The sequence below is a fragment of the Rhea americana genome, unplaced genomic scaffold, assembly GCF_003343005.1.
Source record: "Rhea americana isolate MKP2758 unplaced genomic scaffold, rheAme1 scaffold_661, whole genome shotgun sequence".
Classification (NCBI taxonomy): Eukaryota; Metazoa; Chordata; class Aves; order Rheiformes; family Rheidae; genus Rhea; species Rhea americana.
This window is the reverse complement of record NW_028186825.1, coordinates 1-20904: the sequence shown is the minus strand read 5'-3', so window position 1 is coordinate 20904 and position 20904 is coordinate 1. Positions and strand designations below refer to the sequence as shown.

General features: G+C 53.3%; 2 protein-coding genes across 2 annotated transcripts in view; one reads left to right on the top strand and one right to left on the bottom strand.

Annotated features, from left to right (window-relative positions):
* LOC146586680 (short transient receptor potential channel 2-like) overlaps positions 1-3982 on the bottom strand; it is a 12349-nt gene extending 8367 nt beyond the window's left edge. The window contains exons 1-2 of the mRNA XM_085320883.1: positions 3902-3982; positions 3311-3375 (exon numbers count right to left, since the gene is read on the bottom strand). Of these exons, the coding sequence (XP_085177009.1) occupies positions 3311-3375; positions 3902-3982 (146 nt within the window). The remainder of the gene's footprint in view (positions 1-3310; positions 3376-3901) is intronic.
* A 3494-nt stretch (positions 3983-7476) lies between these two features.
* RNF121 (ring finger protein 121) lies at positions 7477-18778 on the top strand. Its single transcript, XM_085320879.1, has 9 exons — positions 7477-7529; positions 7646-7683; positions 8797-8938; positions 9763-9917; positions 10430-10537; positions 11340-11460; positions 14509-14642; positions 17481-17582; positions 18556-18778. The coding sequence occupies exons 3-9, from the start codon at positions 8813-8815 to the stop codon at positions 18674-18676; spliced, it is 867 nt and encodes a 288-aa protein (XP_085177005.1). The 5' UTR covers positions 7477-7529; positions 7646-7683; positions 8797-8812; the 3' UTR covers positions 18677-18778.
* Positions 18779-20904: the final 2126 nt, after the last annotated feature.

Sequence of the window (20904 nt, the reverse complement as noted above, 5' to 3'; positions counted from 1 at the left end):
GTTAGGGGCCGTTGGCAGTTTCTGCGAGGAGCGGTGAGGACAGCTCTATGGGGTGCGTGGCCCCGGGCTGGGGGGCCTAGGGGCGGGCGCGTGCCGTGTGAGCGGGCAGATTGCTCGGAGGGGGCCGAGAGCAGGTCCCAGGAGCCTGCAGGGAAGGAGGGCGGCCGCGGAGGAGCCGTTCAGAGCAGCCTGGGCTGCGCGAAGGAGCACCTGGGGCGCTGGGCGCGGGGGCGGCTGCGCGCGGAGGTCCTCGGCAGGAGCCCTGCCGGGGGGCGTCGCRTGCTGGGCAGCGGCCGAGGAGCCTCTCTCGAGGGCCGGGCCCCTGCAGTTTGCCCAGCTGAAGCGGGGTCCTAGGAGCAAGCGCTCAGGCCGGGGTTACGGTCGCTCTAGCTCTTCGGTATCCGTGGCGCCGTCTCTGCTGCGAGTTGATTCGGGACGGTAACGCTCGGTGCTAGAGCAGCTGCGTGGGCCGACAGGACCGGGGTGGCGTTAGCGTTTAGGAGAACGCGACGGTACGTGAGAGCGCTCGAGCTGCCGTCCGGCGCCAGCCGCGCTGGTAGTATTTACTGCTGGGAGTAACCGTCTGGTACGGTGTGGGCGCCGTGCCGCGCTTGCAGCCTTCCACGGCAAGGTACCTGGTGGCCCTAACTGTTGGATAAAGGGGTTCAACGAAGGTCCAGCTGCTCCCGTGCTGGCGTTCGCAGGTTCTCGTCCTCAAGAACAAGAACAGGAAGCACAAAGCTGGGAATGCAAACCCGCTAGGGAAGTAGTCGGGAGCAGGGGCTCGCTGGAGCTGGGACACGGCGCGCTGAGCTGCCGTGTGTTGTGTGCCATCGTGTTGCGGCGCTGTGTAGGTACCGCTGTCCCAGGCTTTAGCGCGGCTTCTCGCCATCACCTGCTTTTGCTCCTTGTGCTCCTGAGCCTTTGTTTCTGCTTGTGGAGCAGATAAGCAGATAAGAACTTTGTGCTAGTTGGCGTCTTGCACAGCCTGGAGCCCGCATTGTTTGCTAAAATAACTGTGCTGGTTTAGGCCGCAGGGYTATTTGTGCACAGAGAGAGGGCTCTGTGCTTTGTGTGTGTGTCTGGCGGTGCTGCCCGCGTTGTGCGGGCACGGGCGTGGAGAGGACAACAGGGGCAGATGGTGCAGTCTGGRTCTCATGGCTTTTCTCAAACTGGTAGTTTTAGCACTGAAGAATTTTTGTGTGAAGTTAGAGGCAGGGTCAAGTTGTAGTGTTTGCAAACTGTTTGCAATTTTCTTTGTGTGTGGCCAAACGATGTGAAACTGTTTGCCTAAAGCATAATAGCAGCTTCTAGATCCTGTCTGCACAGTATGTGCTGCAACCTCACAGAAYGGCTGATGGACGTTTGAAAAGCAGGTATAGTAGGGTGATTGAGAATCTAGCCTCAAGTTAAGTGACTTGGTGTTTTAAAACGTGGAYCAGTCCCTCTTGCTCTTGTTTCGTGTTGTATTCAAGGTATTCGCTGGTGACGTTTTAGGCCAGAGATGTCCTTTCTCCAGCCAGAGTCCCGCACTTGCTCACAGTGCTCTGTGTGTTAGGCGTTTTGTTTCTGCCTTGTGGGATTTACCGGACAGGCAGCATCCGTGTGCCTGAAGCACTAGAGCTGCGTCGTGAGAGCGCGCCCATTGCTGAGAGAACCTGGAGGAGGCTTGTGTGCGATCTGAAAAGCAGAGGGGTGGCTTGAGCGCAAGGATGTAGCAAAGCTAAGAGAAACTGCTTTTCATATGTCTCTTTAGGAGTTGTTCTTTTTAAGATAAGTTGCAGAAAAAGGGCAGGCATGGTGGGCAGCAAGCCGAATTGTAAGAAGGAGGTAAACCAGCAGGATCTTGAAGGCCAGGTGATTGTGAATGCCTTCTTGTTAATCTGCTCTGAGTGCCAGGTTTGGACTTTTTAAGCTTGTATGYTTTGAAGTTAGAATTCAAAGAAGTTCCAAGCTGATACGGTAAAGGTGATATGTTTTGGAGGACATGACACTGTACTTGTGGCTGCTGGAGCCAGGCTTCTTGAGAGCTGTATGGGACAGATATCTAGTGTCTTAGCTTGTGTTATCAGGTTATTATTACTTACTTTTCTCTAAAAATGTGAGCTTAATGTCCTTAGCATGAATCTCTTCCATCTTGCTAAGCAAAGTTCTGTAACTTAAAGCAAACTAGTGAGATGGTACCTGATTCTCTCATAAAGTTGCATTCAGTGTCAGCTGCAGGTGGGAAAATGTCTTCTCTGAAAAACAGAGATCTGACTAGTCTATGRCCATTGTGAGTGAAATTCCTGTTGTTCAGCCAGGCAGGAAAGCCCTTTTTAGAGATAATTGAGAGGGACTGATAGATCAACAGCAAGAAGTYGTTGGCTTCTGTGAAAGGCACCAGCAGTATGCAAACAGCTGATAAGGTGTGCAAAGAACAGTGGTTATGCCTTTGCCCTTGTTCTGCAAAATCTGTGTCTATTCRGTTTCTAAACGGCTGGGGGTGATCRGTGGTAGGTGATGGGCTTGGAGTACTGARAAACAGTTTTTAATTTAGCAGCAGTRCAATGCTTATCCCATCATCTTGCAAAGGCATTTACAGTGCGGTTGTAATGCAAACTGCATGCAGATGTTGGGACATCTGTTACTTTTTTGCTTTTTTCCCAAAWTTAATATTCTTGATCAAAACTCCCCCCCTTCTCTGTGTGTAGAAGTAGAACAGCAAAGAATTTAACGTACTTGCTGCTGTGTTTCATGCTAGAGGTGAGGCAGTTCATAMAAGCTATGTGCGTGCGTCTTCCTAATATGTTGGCTGTTCTCTGGGATGAGTCATACGGCTAACAAGACGTTRGTGGTGGTGCTACGTACGTTAGAGATCTGAAAACAGTTACATGTTTTATTTGGTGCAGCATGGGATAAGTGACACGTGTTGGCTTAGTATGGCTTCAACTTTGTCTGCTCGTAGTTAATGATTTTGCCAGGGGCTTCATTCTAATAGCAATGCATTTCATCAGTCTGAGCCTTTCTATTTCCCATCAGTTGTTACTACTTTTCTATGTTTTATGAAAGGAAGTAGCGAGGAATTGAGATTCTGGGACTTCTTCAAACTCTCACTAATGGCCCTCACTCYTCAAAGCCAACCTCAGGGGAGCTGCTGGACTCTCAGTACTCCTGGGATTTAGGCTTCCAGTTATCATTTCAGGTCGTTACAAGTGGATTACTTAGAAATAGGTTGAGTCTGTGGGTAAGATGAGGATATGTCCCAGGCATTCTGAATCCTCATCTCTTGCTCTGCTGCGAGATGCTGTTCGCAGCAGGCGCTGGATACCGGTGCAGCTGATAGCCAGAGTACTGCAGACTCATGTAGAGCGTGCTGTAGAGGAAGATCTGTAGCTGGGTACAGAAGTCAGCAGCTTCTTTTACCCTGTCCTGGAGATAAATTCTTCTTACCTCCCTCTCAGATTTAGTAGCATAAGGAGATTATAACTGGCTCACGCCAGGACACTTAGTACACATGCTTTAAGATGGTCATATTTTGCTACTACTGGATTATAGAAAACAGGCGGTTACTGGCCTTAAGTCATTGCAGCCTTTGAGTTTTCCTGGAGGGAGATAATTCTCTCAAACATCTCAGTGATTGAATATGTCACTTTTATAACTCTGAGGAATTAGCCACTGCTGAAAACTTATGAATGGCTTGAATTGCTTACGAAGACTGTGATGCCATATTTAAGAGAGTTAGATTTTAGTTACAGATGACCTCAGTTTATTCCAGTTATTACCCAATTTTTTTTTGAGCAGTTTGTGAGTTATGGAGGAAKCAGAAAAAACTTCTTAAAAAGACATAATTATGAATGATATATTCTGTCCTCTAAGAGCCCTAGTTAGCTGCACATAGCTGCCACTGTCCTGATATTACCAACTCGAGGAGGCTGGAGAGGGACTGTGTTGCTGCCAAGACTCTGTAGAGCACGTTTTCAAACACTGCAGCTATCCTCATGGTTCTTGTCCAGCCCCTCTCCTCTCTGATGGGGTGACCATAAGTTAAGAACAGAGGCCCTTCAGCCTGGCTGACAAGGACACAACAGGTCCAAAGACTGGATGTCGAGAAAAGCAAGAAATAGGGTGAAAACTTAACAGTGAGAGCAGATACTTCTTGGAACCGTCTCTTGCAGGCTCACCACCACTGGAAACTTTTAGACTCAAAACTAGATCTCTCTGGTAAGAGAGGGTGCATTTCCGGGAGGTGTTAATTTAGGAAGGTCCTGTTGCCTCYGTTCCTTAGGAGTTAAAAGAATTGGTTATATCATACCACAGAGCTCGAGTCTCTCAATTCTGCCCAGTCTTTGTCTGGTAGTGATCAGATCGCTTAATTTCTGTCCAATTTCCCCTCTACCCTCCCTCACTTGAATAATGTTATTTCAGGAACTTTGAGCTCTAGGGGATTTAGTGAAGTTCATAGCTTGTAATTAAAAATAGTAATTCCTGTCTTACACACTTGCTCACTAGGTGTGTTTTATTGCATTGGATGTTGAGGCACAACTAAGTATAAAATCCTCTCTTTTTGTGAAATGCAATGGCAGATTCTTTAACATTTTGGGCTGAGCAGGCTTTAAATCATTTGCTGGAAGAACTTGTAGGTTTGGGGATGGTGCTGATGGCAAGAGTGTGAGAAATGTTCCAAAAAATTGGGAAAACGAGACTGGGTGCTGTTTTACTCTAAAAGGGTGTATGGAACAAAGCAGCAGTGCCAGGAAGCCACTTTATGTACCTGCAAGTGAAAATTTGTAGAAGTGTGTGTGTGCCACCGCCRGGTTATCAGGCATATGCTTCTCTGGGAAGCAGCCTCGTACTGCTCGGATACGGACTGCCACGTAAGAGTTTTGCAACACRTATAAGCTGCAATATTTTGTATAAAGAAGCAATAGTGCTGTACAGTGAAGTTTGACACACTTAAGTCTTGTGCATGTGCTTTAAGATAAAGAAACCCTAAAACCACTGCAAAACCATCTTCTAGGTGTTAACCCTATGGGTGCTGGAAATCTGGGAGAGATACACTTGATCTTGTGCTTGTCAGGTCCTTTTTTTCCATCTCTGCGGTATGCCGTCTTACGCCTCTGTTTTCCACTCCTTCCTTCTCCGCACCCCCACAGGAGAGGAGGTTTGGGACTGTTCCACCAGAAATTGAGGCTAGAGACAGGATTTTAGCTGCTTAGACCTGTGTGTGTGGTGTGGGCTAAAGGTGAGGGGGTCTTTCCTTGCAAAGTGCCCTAGTCCAGCTAGGACGGGCTTGGAGCACGAGGGGAGCCTGGGGGTCCGTCTGTGGGAGTGGGAGCTCCTCTGGGTGGTGAAGGGACCCCAGAGTTTGCAGGAGACCGTTGGTAACCTGCTTGTATATGCTAAACCAAAACCAGAGCTGAGCGGGGCTGACARCAGTCATCTCATGATTTTCCTGCTTGTAACTTGAGAAATAATTTGTTGCTTTTAATTTTTTTTTGACTACTTATCAGACAGTTGTTCTAACTTAAAAAATTGCAGAGATGACTGTTTTAAGGAAAAATAGCGACTTAACTGACTAATTTTTGGAGTGGATGCTTGGGGAGCAGAGTAGCGTCGGGAGTTTGGGTAATATGAGTGCACTTTTCCGAGCCAGTGTCAGATCATCACCACCTACGTGCAGCTGCTTATGCAAGCCAGAAAGCTCAAATAGAAATTTTCATACATCTATACTTTGCCTCTGTTTAAGTACTGAAGTACCCCTTAAAGGCCTTAGGGACTAGATTTCTTGCAGCTGTTCCTCTAGGGTGTAGCACTGCAGGTGTTTAACAGCACGCAGACACGTCTGCATTCCCCTTCCTCCTCGCCCCAGAGTGTTATTAGGCACGACAGCGGAAGCGAGGCAGCGGAGCAGAGCAGTAAAATRTCTGTTTGCGCAAAGCCCGCGGGGATCTAACGAGCGGCTGTTGCCGTCGAGGTGCGGCAGCTCCCGGGAGGGCGGCGGGGGCTGCCTGCCTGCGCCGCGCTCGGAGGCTGGCGCTGGACCTGTGACCGGCTGCCTGGCCGGCTGAGGCAGGAGCGCGGCGGAGCCCCGTTCCTCCCGTGTACGCGTCGCTGGGGCGCGTAGCAAAACCTGATGACAAAGTCCGTGGTGTGACCGGTGTGCAAGCCGTCTTGTGGCTCCGCCGTTTGCTGGCAAATGTCACCTGTAGGTCGGCCAGTGTTTGCCAGCTCTGTCTGCTACTGAAGCTGTGAACAAGGTGGGGAAAGCCACGAGCCCGTACGAATGCCGTCTTGGCTCCCTGACTTCAGCAGCGCGTCGTGGTGTCTTCATCCAGGTGGTGTTTCACGAATTGTGTGTCTGGCTGGTGGCTGGGCTGCACCCCGGGCGATCTGCTGTGGGTTTCAACTGTATTTCTCTTCTTAACAAAAGCGAGATGAAGTTAGAACGATGAGACTTTTTCTTGAAACGTGACGCTTAAGGTTTTCTTCCATGTGATGCTTTGTGGTGAGGTTGTTTGTGCTGGAGCTCACGGAGGGCGTACGGGATTCTCTGCTCCTCGGCCCCCAGGTGAAGTTTGAGTGCGGCCTGCTTGCAAGCTGCGAGGCTGGAGGCAGAGCTGCGGGGTGGCGTTCAGAGGACTTCCTCTTGAAATCACCCAGCTGGGTCGCTCCTGGCCCCGAAACCTGTCGTGCAGAAGGTGTCATTAACGCTCTTGCATCCAGCCTTGCACTTCCAGCTTGCATTTGAGCAGAGATTGTGTCAGCTCTTCGTCTCTCCTCACTGATCTCCTCCTGTCTTTGGCCGGTGTTGCCAGGCTTCTGTTGTCCACTAAGGCACAAACGTTGCTACCCATGGTCCTTGGGAGACGCCTCCAGCGACGTCGGCAGAGCTAGTTCAAAATCTTTGGTTGTGCTTCCTTCTGAAAAACTTCTAGCAGTAGTTTGCTGCTGGCGTGCAGACATCACTGTCCATCATACAGACTAGCGGGTTGGGTGTTTCTTTTCTTTTTCTTTTTTCTTTTTCTTTTTCTTTTTTTTTTGTTTACTCTCCTCTCTGTACTGCTTCTGACTTGTATTTGGATTGCCCTTGTGTGCCCAGGGCCTCCTGGCTGGGTTGTGAATGTGGGGTTTAAACAATACCTGCACTACATGTAGKCCAGGATAGTGGGCAGGAGATTTGACTCCAGTAAAATGTGTGAGTACAGCTGGGAAGGTGCCTGCACTGATGGAGGAATGTGGGATTCTGCAACTCTCCCTCTGCCTCCTGGAGGATTGAGTCACAGCTCTGGGCCATAGTGTCCTGAGGGTCACAGCCAGGGCTTGTTGTTCAAAGCAACCTTTTTGTATCCTGAGTTTTTCCCTCTTAAACTTTTCCTTGCATTTCAGAAGCATTGTGAAGAGTGATCCCCGCAGTCTCAAGGAATGGCTTTGCAATTAACTCTGACATTGCCATCTGCCCCCATCAGGTGGCTCGCTAGGAGATTAAAGGAGCCAGATGTCAGATCAGTGTTACTTAAAGTGAACAGACAGTGTATAACCTTAATCATGTGAGGCATAAACCAGCATCTTCACTGTTTGGGGGACACTTAAATGTTAAAGTTGGCTAGGCTGATATTGCTGCTCCCAGACTTCAGCAGCTGACTGTTTCTTTTTTTCTGTTTAGGTCGATCTTTCGCACTTGTCTCCAGAAGAAAGATGGAGGTGAGTTTGTACTGTAAGGTGAGCCTATGCTTAAAGAGCTTCTTAAATCAGTTCCTGCTCTTGGCTGGGGCTACTGGTAGCGCAGCCCGTATTCGCTGGCCACGCTGTGCAGAATGGAGTTGGCAGAGCTCTRCTTGTTAGTAGGAAGTGTGAGCCTGTCTTAAAAGGCTCTTTTTTAAACAGCTTACTAGTTATTCCACCTTTTCTCTTAGACAAACCAGTGTCAGTCAGACATGTGCTGAAAAGTACAGTAAGACTGGTCTTTCAGTATTAATTTATAGAGATTATAAATCTCTAAGATTATTAAGAATTGGAGAAGCTAGCGTGTTTTCTTTTTTTCTTTTTCTTTTTTTTTTCTTTTTTTTTGTCTTTTGACTTGCATCATCTTGTCAGCTTAAGACCAAGGGTTAAGTCTGTTAGAGGTCTTGATTCTGCCTTGGTTTTGGGGCAAAACGTGCTAAATGCAAAGAAATCAGAGGCTTTAGATGAGCATCAGTCTGTGGAAATTACCTGTTTTGGGGTGCAGAATGAGCTGTGATTGCCTGGAGCAGAGAGAACACAACTTGCTAGGGTTTGTGAGTTTTGCCAGCTGTACTCTTGGCAAAGGAGAGAGTGCCAGTGTCTGTGGGGTGGTGTGCATGCCCTTTGCTGGGTGAGAGGGAGAKTGGTACCGGTGGCTCTGGAACTGGACTAAAGGAAGCTTCGCCTGCTTCGTATTGGCCGTTCTCAGTTAGCACATGTGGTGTCRAATAGCTTCTCAGTTGCTGCTGTTGCACCAGTGAGTTGCCAGGTGAGTTATGCGAAAGGTGCACTCTGCTGGTCCTTGCTTGTATGTCAGCAAGACTCTTATACCTGTCCTGTTTACACTAGAATGGGCTAGATGGTTGTGTTGGCTTCCATGGTTTAAATATGAACAAGACACAGAGATGCCTTTTTTTCCTCTTTCTCCTCTGGATTGTAACACAGCATCCTCATCCATGACACTCCTTAATGGTGTCTTCCAGCGTGGTCTTCCCAACTGTCCCATGTTGGGTGTTTGTCAGCTCTGCCGTGTTGTTCAGTACGTGGTCTGTGCCTGCATGCTCTTCAGTTGCCTTTTCCCTATTGTTGCAGGGTGGAGCATGCACGGATGCATGCCAAACACCGTGGCCACGAGGCTATGCATGCCGAAATGGTCCTCATCCTTATTGCCACGTTAGTGGTTGCACAGCTCCTGTTGGTTCAGTGGAAACAGAGACACCCTCGCTCCTATAATGTAAGTGTCTCCCACACAGCTGGTTTGTCTGTGAGGCTGGATGTAAGTGCTGAATGGTGTTGTCATTTAGATAACAAGAAATATGTTGATGATATTCTCCTATTTTCTGGTGTTGAAACACCCATGTCTTTCCAACAGCTTACAGGGATTCTAGCTAAGGATGAGGATGGGTGCATCTGGAATTCTTAAGCTCCTTTTATAAGTAATGTCAATAACAGTTTTAAATAATGCTTTAGTACAAGGTAATGGAACAAGTGGATATTGCCTTTTATCTTAGTATTAATGCAAGTGGAAGCTGTGTTTTGTCAGTGCTTCCTCAGAAATGATGGAGGCCATTTGTTGAATGGACCCTAGGTTTCACAGTCCCTGCACTGCTTTTGTGCTTGCCGGTGCTTTCTAAGCACCGCTGTCTGCTGAGTAGTTGTCCCACTTTCTGATGCCGCTGACTTGCCTTTTTGAGTCAGGTTACCAGAAAGGGACCCTTATTTTCCTTGGACCAGTGGAACAAACCTCTCTGACTTCATCAAAGTTAATGTTTTCAGGCAATGCCTGTAATTCTCCATGAAACTTAACCCAGAATCTGTTTATGGGTTTGCCTTTTTCCCTCCACAAGAACCATAGAAGCTCAGCTGCATGGCAGTACATGTCTTGGGAACGGGCTATGGGGCAGAGGCAAGTCTGAAGCTTTCTCTGCACTGATCTGCTTGTTTCATACTTGCATTTCCCTTCCATATTGTCAGGAAAGGCTGCCAGAACTTTTAGGGTGTTTTTGATACCTGATGAGCAGTGAACCAGCTTAAAATGCCTTTCCTCTGTTCTTGCAGATGGTGACCCTCTTCCAGATGTGGGTGGTGCCTCTGTATTTCACAATAAAGCTGAACTGGTGGCGGTTCTTGGTAATCTGGGTGCTGTTCTCCGCTGTCACAGCTTTTGTCACCTTYAGGGCAACTCGAAAACCTCTGGTACAGACAACACCCAGGTTAGTGCAAACATTTCTGGGAAACCTCTTCAGCCTGAGGGTAGCCACTGAAAGGAAGTGCAGCACTTATTTCAGCAGTAGTGCACCTTAAGAGGATTTTCCATGCTGCCCACATCAGCCTAATCTGTTAGAACCTGTCTGTGTGAAGAACTAACTAGCTCCTGACAGTCAGCTGCCTGAAAATGTATCTGAGCACCTAGTGGAAAGTTGGGTACTCAGGAGGCTTGAATGGGACTGATAACCTCACAGAARGCATTCCTGGTGTGAAGCATTCTTGCTGACGGCCTTTGGAGATTCTGGGGCTCCTAGTCTGAAGGTCACAACTCTGAGCTGCCCAGAGCAACAGGGTTMTGTAGTTTGAATTACACTTTTAAACCTGTTTTCCATGTGTATGTGTAGTTGCAGTGTTTGTAAACAACACCGTCTAATTTTAAAACGTAACCTTTAGGTTCTTGATGCACCTTCATTCTGGAAAAACAAAGCAGTTTAATTCTCGTTTTAATTCTTTCCAGGCTGGTTTACAAATGGTTTCTACTAATATACAAAATCAGCTACGCCACTGGAATCGTTGGGTACATGGCTGTGATGTTTACACTTTTTGGTCTTAACTTATTATTCAGGTGAGCGAATCTTTCAGGTCTGACTCCCAGGGCAGGAGACCAAAGAGACTTTCAGGGTGTCTTCTCCCTGCATTCAGGATCACAAGTGAGATGCTAGTACGTGAACTGGTCAAGGTAGCTGGGGTTGCTCCTCTCCTTGAGAGCCCTGCTTCCAGCAGGTGTGCTGGCAACTCCTGCTGGCTCTATTCCTCTGGTGTGTCCAGCCTGGGGAATCGAGGCAGCAGTGGGATTTTCTTTGCTGCCCCGAAGAAGAGGTATCTGCAGGTGCCTGCAAAAAGCAAGCAGCCCAGATGTGATAGAAGAGCACCTGATCCCAAGCCATCTTCCCATTCAAAGAAGTTCCTTCCGTCTCTAGAGGGATTAGCAGATGTGTCAGCTGCCTGCAGAGGCACAGAGATGTTGCCAGGGGGCTGCTGAGATGTTACTGAGAGTAGATTTGGTGTAAAACAGAGTTGAGGAAATCTTGCAGCTACTCATTTCAGAGGCTGATGAGGAAGATGGGCAACAAGTGTTAGACAGTTATGGTATAACACTCACTTCTCCATTCAAAAGCTACTTGATGATAACTGAGCAGTTGAAGCATCCCAGAAGCAGAGACTGGGATTATATCGGGCAGGCACGTAAAGACCTCTGCAGGGGGATGCTTCATAGTGACACGTGTTTGCTGCTTGGGTGAACTGCTCTTGCAGTGGAATTGCTGCTGAGCTGCAGCATCTGTTGGGCTATTCCAGCACACTAACTTTGCACCTCTACAGCCTGCAAAAAGAAAGCAGCTGATACTGTTTGGACTCTTCTGTTGCAGAATCAAACCGGAAGATGCGATGGACTTTGGCATCTCCCTCCTCTTCTATGGTCTTTACTATGGGGTCCTAGAGCGGGACTTTGCGGAGATGTGTGCAGATTACATGGCCTCAACTATTGGGGTGAGTTAATGCTGCCCTGGATTCCTGGTCAAGGTCCTGTCCTGKTAATAGGGGACTTGAAATGTCTGTTGCAGCAGTAGCTTTTGCCTCTTCCCAAATGGAGAAGTGCATCAAACTTCCCTCTGGGATGGGCTCACTAAGGCCATTGCCTTTCTTACTATGCTCTCCCTGGGTTGACATAAGAGTTACTCTAGTTACTGAGCCCTCTTTTTAAGAGCAAAGGTTTTGTGGTTGGCCCTTCATCTTCAGAAGCACAAGAAATGAGGAATGGAAGGATCTTTTCAGCCCCTCTAAAGTCCAGACAAACATTTGCCTAGCTGTGCCTTTAAAACCTCCAGTGCTGAAGAGCGTTCGCATTTCTTGGATCATGTTGCTCGTATGTTAACTCTGTCTGTAGCTACAAGAGGGTGTATTCCTGCGTGCCTTTAGCAGTGTCTGAAAACCTATAGCCTGCTCACCTAATGCCTTAAAAAAAGGTTACCAAGGACTCCTGTGGAGTTGATAGTCTCCCTCCTCTACAGCAGTTCTTTAGGGCCTTCAAGATTTTGTCTGCATCTCTTCCTTCCCTCCTCCCCTTCTCCAAGGCCTCTGCTGCTGCTCCGTGGATGTCCTGCCTGGCAGGTWGCCCCTCTTGGTTGGGGCTCTGCTGGTGGTGCTCTGTAGGGTACGTGAGCTGGCAATACCCATCTGTCCTGATCATCTCTCTCCAGAGTGAGTCCTCCRCTTGGGAGGATGCCCTGGGGTGTGCTGTACATGTGGGGAATCTTCTGGCCCTATGACCCAGCTTCAGTGAGGCCAGCTTGTGCTCCTGGTAGGGCCCCATGCCAGCCCCGAGGACTGTTGCAGGCAGTGACTTCTACTGTAAGCACTCAGCCAGACGCCTTTTCCTTACAGACCTTGAATTTCCCCTCATGAAGACGAGTGACAATGGGCAGACCTGTGGCTGCCCAGGTGTGCCCTGAAGCCCTTCCTTCTCCAGCAGAGCCTTGTGCAGTGCTGCGTCAGGTGGGGCAGTAAGGACAGCCTCGATTGAGACAGCTTGGTCAGCGTCTTCCCCTTCAGCCACGTCGGGTTTTACTGCTGGGGCTCACTGCTGAGTTGTCCTGGAAGAGGACATTTACATTTGCATCCGTCTCCCCAGACAGCGAGATGGGGATGTGGGCGTTATTCTGAATTTGTTGTTTCAGCTTCCCCACAGCTGCAGGTCCCCGAGTTCTGCTTGTTCTCAGGGTAACTGAGGCACTGGACATGTATCAGCYGCTGTGGAGCGGGAGGGGTAATTGGGTGCCACAGCCCTGCAATTGAACAGCACCCTTTCAGCCTTGCTTTCCTCTYTGAGTCGTCAACTTCACTTTTCACCCTGTCAGTCCTGAGAAGAAATACTTCCAGAGTGGACTTTGCAGTTCCTCATGCACTGTGGTGGGGTTTAGGAAGGGCCTTTCTTGGCGGGTGTGTTAGTACAGCTGGTGGCAGCACCTTGCCAGACCCAAGCTGTAGTGTGTTAAGTGCTTTGGAGTGAGAGAAAGCTGCATTCGTGTTGGCRTAGGCCTCCCTGGCATTAGCCTGCCCAGCCCTTGAGGCCTGAGCCTGCTGTCCATGCTGGGCAGCYGCGGGGGCCGTGGGGCCGTGCAGAGGCTTGGGGAAGCTCAGTCATCCCTGGAGTGGTTGGCTGRGGTGGACAAGGTTGGCTTGATTGGGTGAATGGGGTCTGCGTGTTAGCAGCTGCTGCTCTGTTGCRGCTGGTTCTGAGCTTGGCTCCCCAGCGTGGTGGTTGGCTTGCCAGGCTGCTTTGCAGATCCTTCCACTAGCTGGCACTGCAGCTCTGCCTTGGACGTTTGGAGTGAAGTTTGTGACGGCTCTCTGAGGGAGACCAGCTTCTCCACCTGACAGCCAGAGCTGCAGTATCCGAGGCGCGCACGACGTGCGGCCTGAGGCTGGTAGCCATCCTTGGAGTGTGTGGGGCCAGCTTGTCTCTCCCCAACTTGCACTTGCGGTGTCCTGGTTGTGTGCTTGCACCCTCCTGTGGTCTGCATCAGGCCAGCGCTGAACAGCGAGTGGCTACAGAGAGGCTTGGAAAAGGCCTCTTCCGAGGAGAGAACAGCTGCTGTGTGGTTCAGCCTTTGGCCATTTGTGCTTTAGAGACTGGCTGTGCCGCAGGGAGTGGTTGGATCAAAGGCTCGTGCTGTGTCCCAGCGCCCTGTCCCGGTCTTGGGGGAACCAATCATTCCATACCTTCTTTAGRTTGACCTTTAGCCAGCCTGGCTTGAAATGCCGTCTCAGTTCTTATCCTAACTTTCCCAGTGGCTTGAGCATGCCTGCCCCTGCTGACATCTCTTCTTTGCATCTCTTCTTTTGCCCCTGTTGACATCTCTTTGTGTTTCCCACCAGCCTGAGTAGCTCTGCTTGCTTCCCCTTTCTCCACTGTGGATTCTGCTTTAATCTGGCCCCTTGGTTACTGACTTTCAGCTGTTTGTTTCTTTCTGAACTCGCTGCGGTTGCACTGAGCTTGCCTTGCCACTAATCCGTCCTGGATGCTGTCCCACCAAGCTGGCGTGTTGTCATGTAGCACGCTTCCATCGAAACAGCTGGAGGAGTCCAGGCAGGCCATGCTCAATCTGGAGCCCAGGGCTGCTGCCTTGTGTAAAACCCGAGACCTGGAGTTTGTCCTGTTCTTGCCTGCAGCCTTCATCCTTACTGCCTAGGCCCAGGTGGACTTGCCCCCGGAGACAACTACAGCATGATGTGGTCATAGGGGGATGATGGGCTGTGGTCACCCAGGCAYGGTGGGGAAAGCGGGGAGAGCGGGGGCTGAAAGATGGGTTGATGTGATGGGAGCTGTGAAGGGCTGCGAAGCGACTGAGCAGCTCTGTGTCCTGTTGTAGTTGTTTCCCGCAGCTGGACCTGTAGCAAGGTTTCTAGCCAGAAAGGCTGAGGCTGGACTCCTCAGGCACTGACCAGCCCTCCTCAAAGCTTAGCCGTGTTGACACGGGTGTCAGACGAATGCCCTCCTGCTGTGACCAGCTCTCCCTCTGCTCTGCCCTCGCTCAGTTCTACAGTGCCTCGGGAATGCCCACGAAGCACCTCTCCGACAGCGTCTGCGCTGTGTGCGGCCAGCAGATCTTCGTGGACGTCAACGAAGAGGGGATCATCGAGAACACGTATCGCCTCTCCTGTAATCACGTGTATCCTTTTCCTCTGGAGCCAGGGCCGTGCCTCGCAGGCTTCCTTCCAGGGCTTGCTGTGAAGAACAGCCCTTGGAGCCTGGTTGCATACYGTGCTCACACTGCTGCCTGCCCTCACCTGGGGTTAAGAAATGGGTGTCCTCATACTTAGGAGGTTCTGCTGATCTTGCAAGTGATTCTTGGCTGTGTCATAGCTGACTTAGGACTTTGCCTTTTTCTGTACTACAAGTCACTGAAGCTACTTCCTTGCTATCTGCCTGTGCTTTCCAAGGTGACAACTCCTGGCTCTCCAGCTCCCCAGCTCAAGCAGTCCGGCTGTGGAGCTAGGCCTTGTTCCTGCTGTCCCTCTCCAGATCCCCAGTGCTTGCCCCCATTCGTGACTCCAGTGGTGTGACGCAGAGGCGTGAACTGTCCCAAATGGAGCCGTCACAAGTCCAGCTGAGCAACTTGGGCTGCCTCTGTTGCACCTACCCTCTGCCCAGCCCCAGCAACAGGGAGCTACTGTGGGGAGCAGGTCCTGGCAGGGAGTCTCTGAAGGGAAACATCAGGGGAACACGCTGCCTACTCTGGGAGACTGTAGGGGATCCTGTAGAGGACAGCCCCTTGGGGGGATTGGTGCCCTGGTCGAGCACTGCCAGAGCTCTGGCACCACATGCTCAGCTCAGCCCTGCCCTGGTTCAGGCTGCAGCCTGGCAGCTTCCTCTGGGAATTCCAGCTGTACAGAGTTTCCAGTGCCCTTGAGAGGGAGGTGAGTGCCAGCAGCCAGTTGCAAAACAGCTCCTTCTGGGAAAGTGAAACAACTGTTGAGCCACCACAAGGGGCAACTGTTCTCCCTGCGCTGGGAGCAGCCAGCGTGGCCTCTGCGTCTGCACCGTGTGCCCTGGGCCTCTCTGCAGGGCTGGGGAGCTGCTGGTGTGGTCCAGCCCAGCAGCTGCCTCCTGATCGCAGTGCAGGCTCAGTGTGCCCACTGTATCCCCTCGTAGTGTCCCACCTGGGACAGAGTCACTTAGCCAGGAGCAGGGTCCCCTTGGGGCAGGCTGGAGAACTCACCAGTGCTTGTTTGGGCTGAGGTTTGTCTTGTCGCTTCTGCGGTGACACTGCCCTGGAAGCAGCAAGACACGCACAAGGGAATGTTCTGACCTCTCCCAGGACAACTGATTGAGGTCTAGTCAGTTTTGAAATTGGAAATCCCAATAACTTGCTCAGCCAAAGTAGAGGGTGGCTCTAGGGTGACTGTGACTCAGTGGTGGAGATGAGATGTTTGGTGCTGCTATTTGTGGTGCTGCTTGCGTTGCTTGGTAAGAGGTGGTTTCCAGACTAAACCTGAGCAAGGGGCATGTTGGCAAAGCTTGCCTAAATTTAAACACCATAAACCACTTGGAAACGCTTATCACTTGACCGTGGAGACTRTCAGAGCTTGGGCATGCATGTGACACGCTGGTGTCCTGCGGGCAACTCAAGTGGGTTTTGTGGTTGTTAGAGGAATCAGTGCTTCTGCCGTAGTCCCTGGAGCGCGAAGGAGTGCTGAGGGCTGGCTCACAGCCCTGGCTCTGCAACCACCCTGCAGCTCCCCATCGTCCGCGATGCGGTCGGGGGCTATGAAGTGCGTGCTGGCTGGAGGCTTCTGCTTCGGGGGCAGCCGAGGGAGCAACTCCCAGTGGCATTAACCCTGTTACAGAATCACAGGGTAGGGTTGGAAGGGACCCCTGGAGATCATCTAGGCAGGCCTTGAAGATCTCCAGAGAAGGAGACTCCACAACCTCTCTGGACAACCCGTCCCAGTGCCCCGTCACTCTCACAGGGAAGAAATTCCCCCTCACGTTCAGGCAGAACTTCCTGTGCTTCAGTTTTTGCCACAGCTGGCACTTTGTCATTTTTTTTATCTAATGAAACTGTTGATCTGAATGAGACATTTGAGGGAGATTTTGAGGGAGGTTTCAYGGAGGCATTACCTAAGGGAGTTTCTGTTTCACTTGGCAACAGCCTGGTGTGTGGTAGAGTCCCCCACCGGGGGAACTGGCTTGGCTCTTCTCCAAAGCTGTGCTGCAAGACTCCAGTTACAGCCGCTKAATGTTTTCTTATGGCTTCTCCAGGTTCTAGCTGTGGGTTGTGCTGAGATTAAGCAAATCCTTGTCGCATCTTCTGTTGTGACTGAATAACTGGCATTTAGAAGTGAGACTGCGGTGATTTTTTTTTTAATCTGTTGCTCATCCTAAAAGAGCCTTTGTCTTAGGCTTGTGCAACATATGCAGTCAAGTTTGCAGAGCAGCCCTTTCTCTGTGCGGTACAAACCTTTCCCATGCATTCCTGAAATCTCAGCATTTCACACCTGCCTTTCGCTGCTGACCTTCAGTGTGGGCTTTTTCCCTGCTCTTGCTGTCAAACCAAGGAGCAGGGTGTCCCTGCTGTTTCTGCCCCTCTCACGCGCAGGACTGGCTGCACACGTTGCTCTAACTCAGCTCTGGGGTACGTGTGTGGGAGTGCCAGGGTACGTGCAGGATCTGTTCCACAGCGAACCACTTGTCTCAGCAGGCAGGAAGTGGTGCTCTGGGAATTGGTCATAGCCCTGACCACGGTGCCCCCTGTTATCTTCTAACCACCCATCGCTGCAGGGCTGCATCCTGCTCGTGGCCCCTTCCTTTGTGCCTGGAAGTTGTGGGGCCTTCTAGGAAAGGTCTGTGGTTGTGCAATGCAGCGGTCCCTGTAACACTTGGACRATTTCCTCCCCTTTGCACAGAGATATGGGGGTGATTTGTCAAGCTTGACGAGAGCCCTGGGTTCCTCGCTGTTCCCCCTGCTCCATGCCATGGCAATTCCCCTTAACGTGTTGGTCCCCAGGTTTCACGAGTTCTGTATCCGTGGCTGGTGCATTGTCGGGAAGAAGCAGACGTGTCCATACTGCAAAGAGAAGGTGGACCTGAAGAGGATGTTCAGTAACCCGTATCCTTTCTCCTTGTGGGAGCCAACTCCTTGTGGACTGGAACCATGGGTAGATAGACAAGTTCCCTTTCCCCAGGAGAGGGCTCAGGGCCATGACACAGGGACATTATCCGGGACTGCTGGCTGCTCATCTGGGCTTGTCTGCCAACTCCCTGGCCCTCAGGCAAGTCACCTCCAGGGCCAGAGCAGGGGGCAATGCTCCCAGGCTTTTATGTGCTGCAAAATCTGTCCTGAGCTGAGCATGTTGCTTGGCATGAAGCTGTGGGCTCGTTTGGGGAACTGGGAGGCTGCGAGCTGTAGCCAGCATTGCTGGCAGCTTCCTGAATCACCCCAGGTGAGACGCTTGTCAGGCTTGTGCCACCGCTGCTCCCGCCCGTGAGGTGAAATGTCTGCGTAGCCCTTCGCAGCCTTCCCTCGCGGGAGGGAGGTGTGGAGTCTGCAGCCGCTGCCTGCCAGCGGCACAAGCGGCTGGGAAGACGCAGCACCCGTGCTCTCCCGTGCTGCTGACCCTGTCCTTCGCCGTGCCCTGAGGCAGAGGGTGAGTCAAGCTGCGGTTCCTCCGCTTCCCTCGCTTTGTCTTTATACTTTCAAGCAGAGAGTGAGAGACCTGCAAGGCCCAGAGCGGGGTTTGCCATCTGTGCATAGCACTCCAGTGCCCCGGCCTGGAGGCAGGTCTTGTATGCCCTGAGGCAGGAGGAGGTGTTAGAGCTGTCTCCTGCAGCCCGTGGGAGCACGTGGCTGCATCCCAGACCCTTCTTGGTGACGTCCAGCTGAGGTGAGGCCTGACTGCTCTTTGCAGCAGGAGTTGTCTTCCCCAGGCAAAGCTGCAGTGGGAATGACCTCTTCTCCCTTTCCTGCTTTGAGCCTGCCAGCAGCCCAAAACCCCTGKGGCATGGCAGGTTTGGCTGGCTCCTCCTTGGGTTGTGGTCGTGCTGTGCCTGTCCCTGTGGGTCTTTAACCCCTTTGCATACAGCTGGGAAAGGCCTCACGTCATGTACGGGCAGCTGCTGGACTGGCTGCGTTACCTGGTGGCCTGGCAGCCGGTTATCATCGGACTGGTGCAGGGCATTAACTACATCCTGGGCCTGGAGTAAGGGAAGCYGGTGGGGAAGCCGTGGAGCCACGAGAGGACGCGAGCCGAGGGCAGAGGACAGCAGCTGGCCAGGGAGGCTGGTTTTTATCCTTCACCTCTCAGGATCTTGGCTGCCCTCAAGGACCGCGGCATCAGGGGCTGACGGAGGACTCTGCCCAGGCGACTCCCAGCCAGGCGCCTCCTGTTTGGGCCGGGGAAGCGTTTTTTTTTCTTTTTTTTTTTAAGCAATTATTTTAACGAGCGTATTTAAAACTTTCTATTGCAGATGCAAAGACATTGGTCCCGTTTCCCTCCCCCAGCCCCTTGCCCCCTTAGCCGTGGCTCGTCCCTGCGGGAGGCAGGCTGCCGGCCTCGCGCGGAGCCCCTGCCTYGGGGCCGCCTCCGCCTCCCTCCCCGCGGCCGTGCCGCCCCGGAGGCAGCCGGCGGGGAGCCCGGGGCTTCGCTGGCTCCCCGCGGCAGTCCTGCCGCGAGCGTGGGAGGAGAGGGGGAAGCGGAGCCGCGCCGAGGGTCGGTGCTGTGCCCAGGCGGAGCGGGGTGCCGTCCGCCCGCTGCGCGGAGGAGAGGCCGCCCGAGGGAGGTGTCGCGCCGAGGGCCGGAGCGCAGGTCAGAGCCCCCGCCGCCCGGCGCCGTGCCCTCCGAGGAAGGGACCGGGGGCGGCCGGGGCTGCTCGGCCGCCGCCGCCGCGCAGGACCGTCCTGGGGCGCGCGGCGGACGCGAGCCGTCCTCCTCCCCCAGGCAGCCCCCCGTCCGCCCCCCCACCCGTGACCTTTTTGTACGGTCACGTCTTTTTCTATGCGTGCCGGGGTCCCCCGAGCCCCGGTCCCCTACGCGACCCGCGTGCCAGCGAGCGGAGGGGGGCACCCGGGCCCCCGTCTCTCCCCACACTCCTTTCCCGGGCGGAGAGCGGGAGCAGGCGGAGGGGCCAGGAAGGGCCGGGGCCCCGGCCTGGGCGCTGCGCTCCTCGCTCCGGTTATTGCTCTTCCCTCGGCAGGGAGGTGGGAAGAGGACGCAGCGATGGCTCATGGCTCAGGGCAGGGCGCCGCAGGGCCCGGGCGGGCGCTTCTCTGCGCTGCTCCGCTGGCGCTGGAGAAGGAGCAGCGCTTCGCCTAGGGCGACCTTGAGCTCGCGGCCGGCAGCACTGGCGTGCGGACCGGGGCCAGGACGTGCCGCTCCAGGGCGCGGAGCCGCCAGGAAGCCAGCCGGGGCGGCGACGGGCTCCCCCGGCTCCTGCGGGCAGCGGCGGCCGGCGCCACGGTCTTTGCGCGAGCTGCTGGCCCGCGCCGTAGCGCGTCCCTTCTCCCCCGGGGAGACCCGCCACGGCCGCCTGCTCTGCTGCGTTCTTTCGGTTTTGTTTCGGGTGAAATCACATTGACATGTCGTGCCAAACACCGAAATAGAATCCTGGAAACGGAGACGTGGCTCTGGGCTTTTGTGGATCTTTTCCCTCCCCGGCTGGCAGATCGTGTTTGGGAGATCGTGTTTCCTGCTCCTCTGGCACCGCGTGCCCTCGCTGCAGCCCCTTCCCATGTGCTCGGGGCTGGGCACGGGGTCAGGCTCTCGGGGGGAGCAGGCRCCGGCTCCCCAGGGGCCCGTGAGGCACAGGTTGCGCTCGGCAGCCTTGGAGGAGAGCGCTGAGATAACCTGTTTTCAAGCCATAATCTTCCCCCCCGCCCCCGGGAATGCCAGGAAAACTTGCTGGGTTTTTAGGGGCTTTTTGCCACTTGGAGTGTCATTCCTGTGCCCGGAGGACCCGGGCTTCTGCTCCTGCCCCTGCGCCGGCTGCCTGGCAGTGGGGAGGCTCRGGGAGGCTGGAGCGGCCCCGGGGGCTCCCAGCTTTGCAGCCTGCTCTCCCTTCTTTCCCCACGCCCGCGGGGGTGGCCGCTCCCACGGCGGCAGCGAGCCGCCTGCCCGGCCCCACCGCGCGGGGCACCCGTGGGAGCCCCCGGTGCGACGGGCACGTGTCCGACCTCCCGGGGGGACGCGCGCCCGTCCGGCCCCGCGGCGGGGAAAGGCCGCCGTGCCACCTGCTTCCCCGTCCTCTCCTCCGGAGCGCGGGCGTTGCCCAACTTCCCCCAGCCGCGGTCGGGCCGCTCGTGCTGCCGCGTGGGGCTGCTTACGTGGTGCCACTGTCAGCGGGGGCTGCCCCGGGGACGGTGACACCCGATGGCTCATAGCCCCACGCACTGGGGCACGAGGTCCCTGGGGGGCCCACGCCTGCTTGTTTGCCGG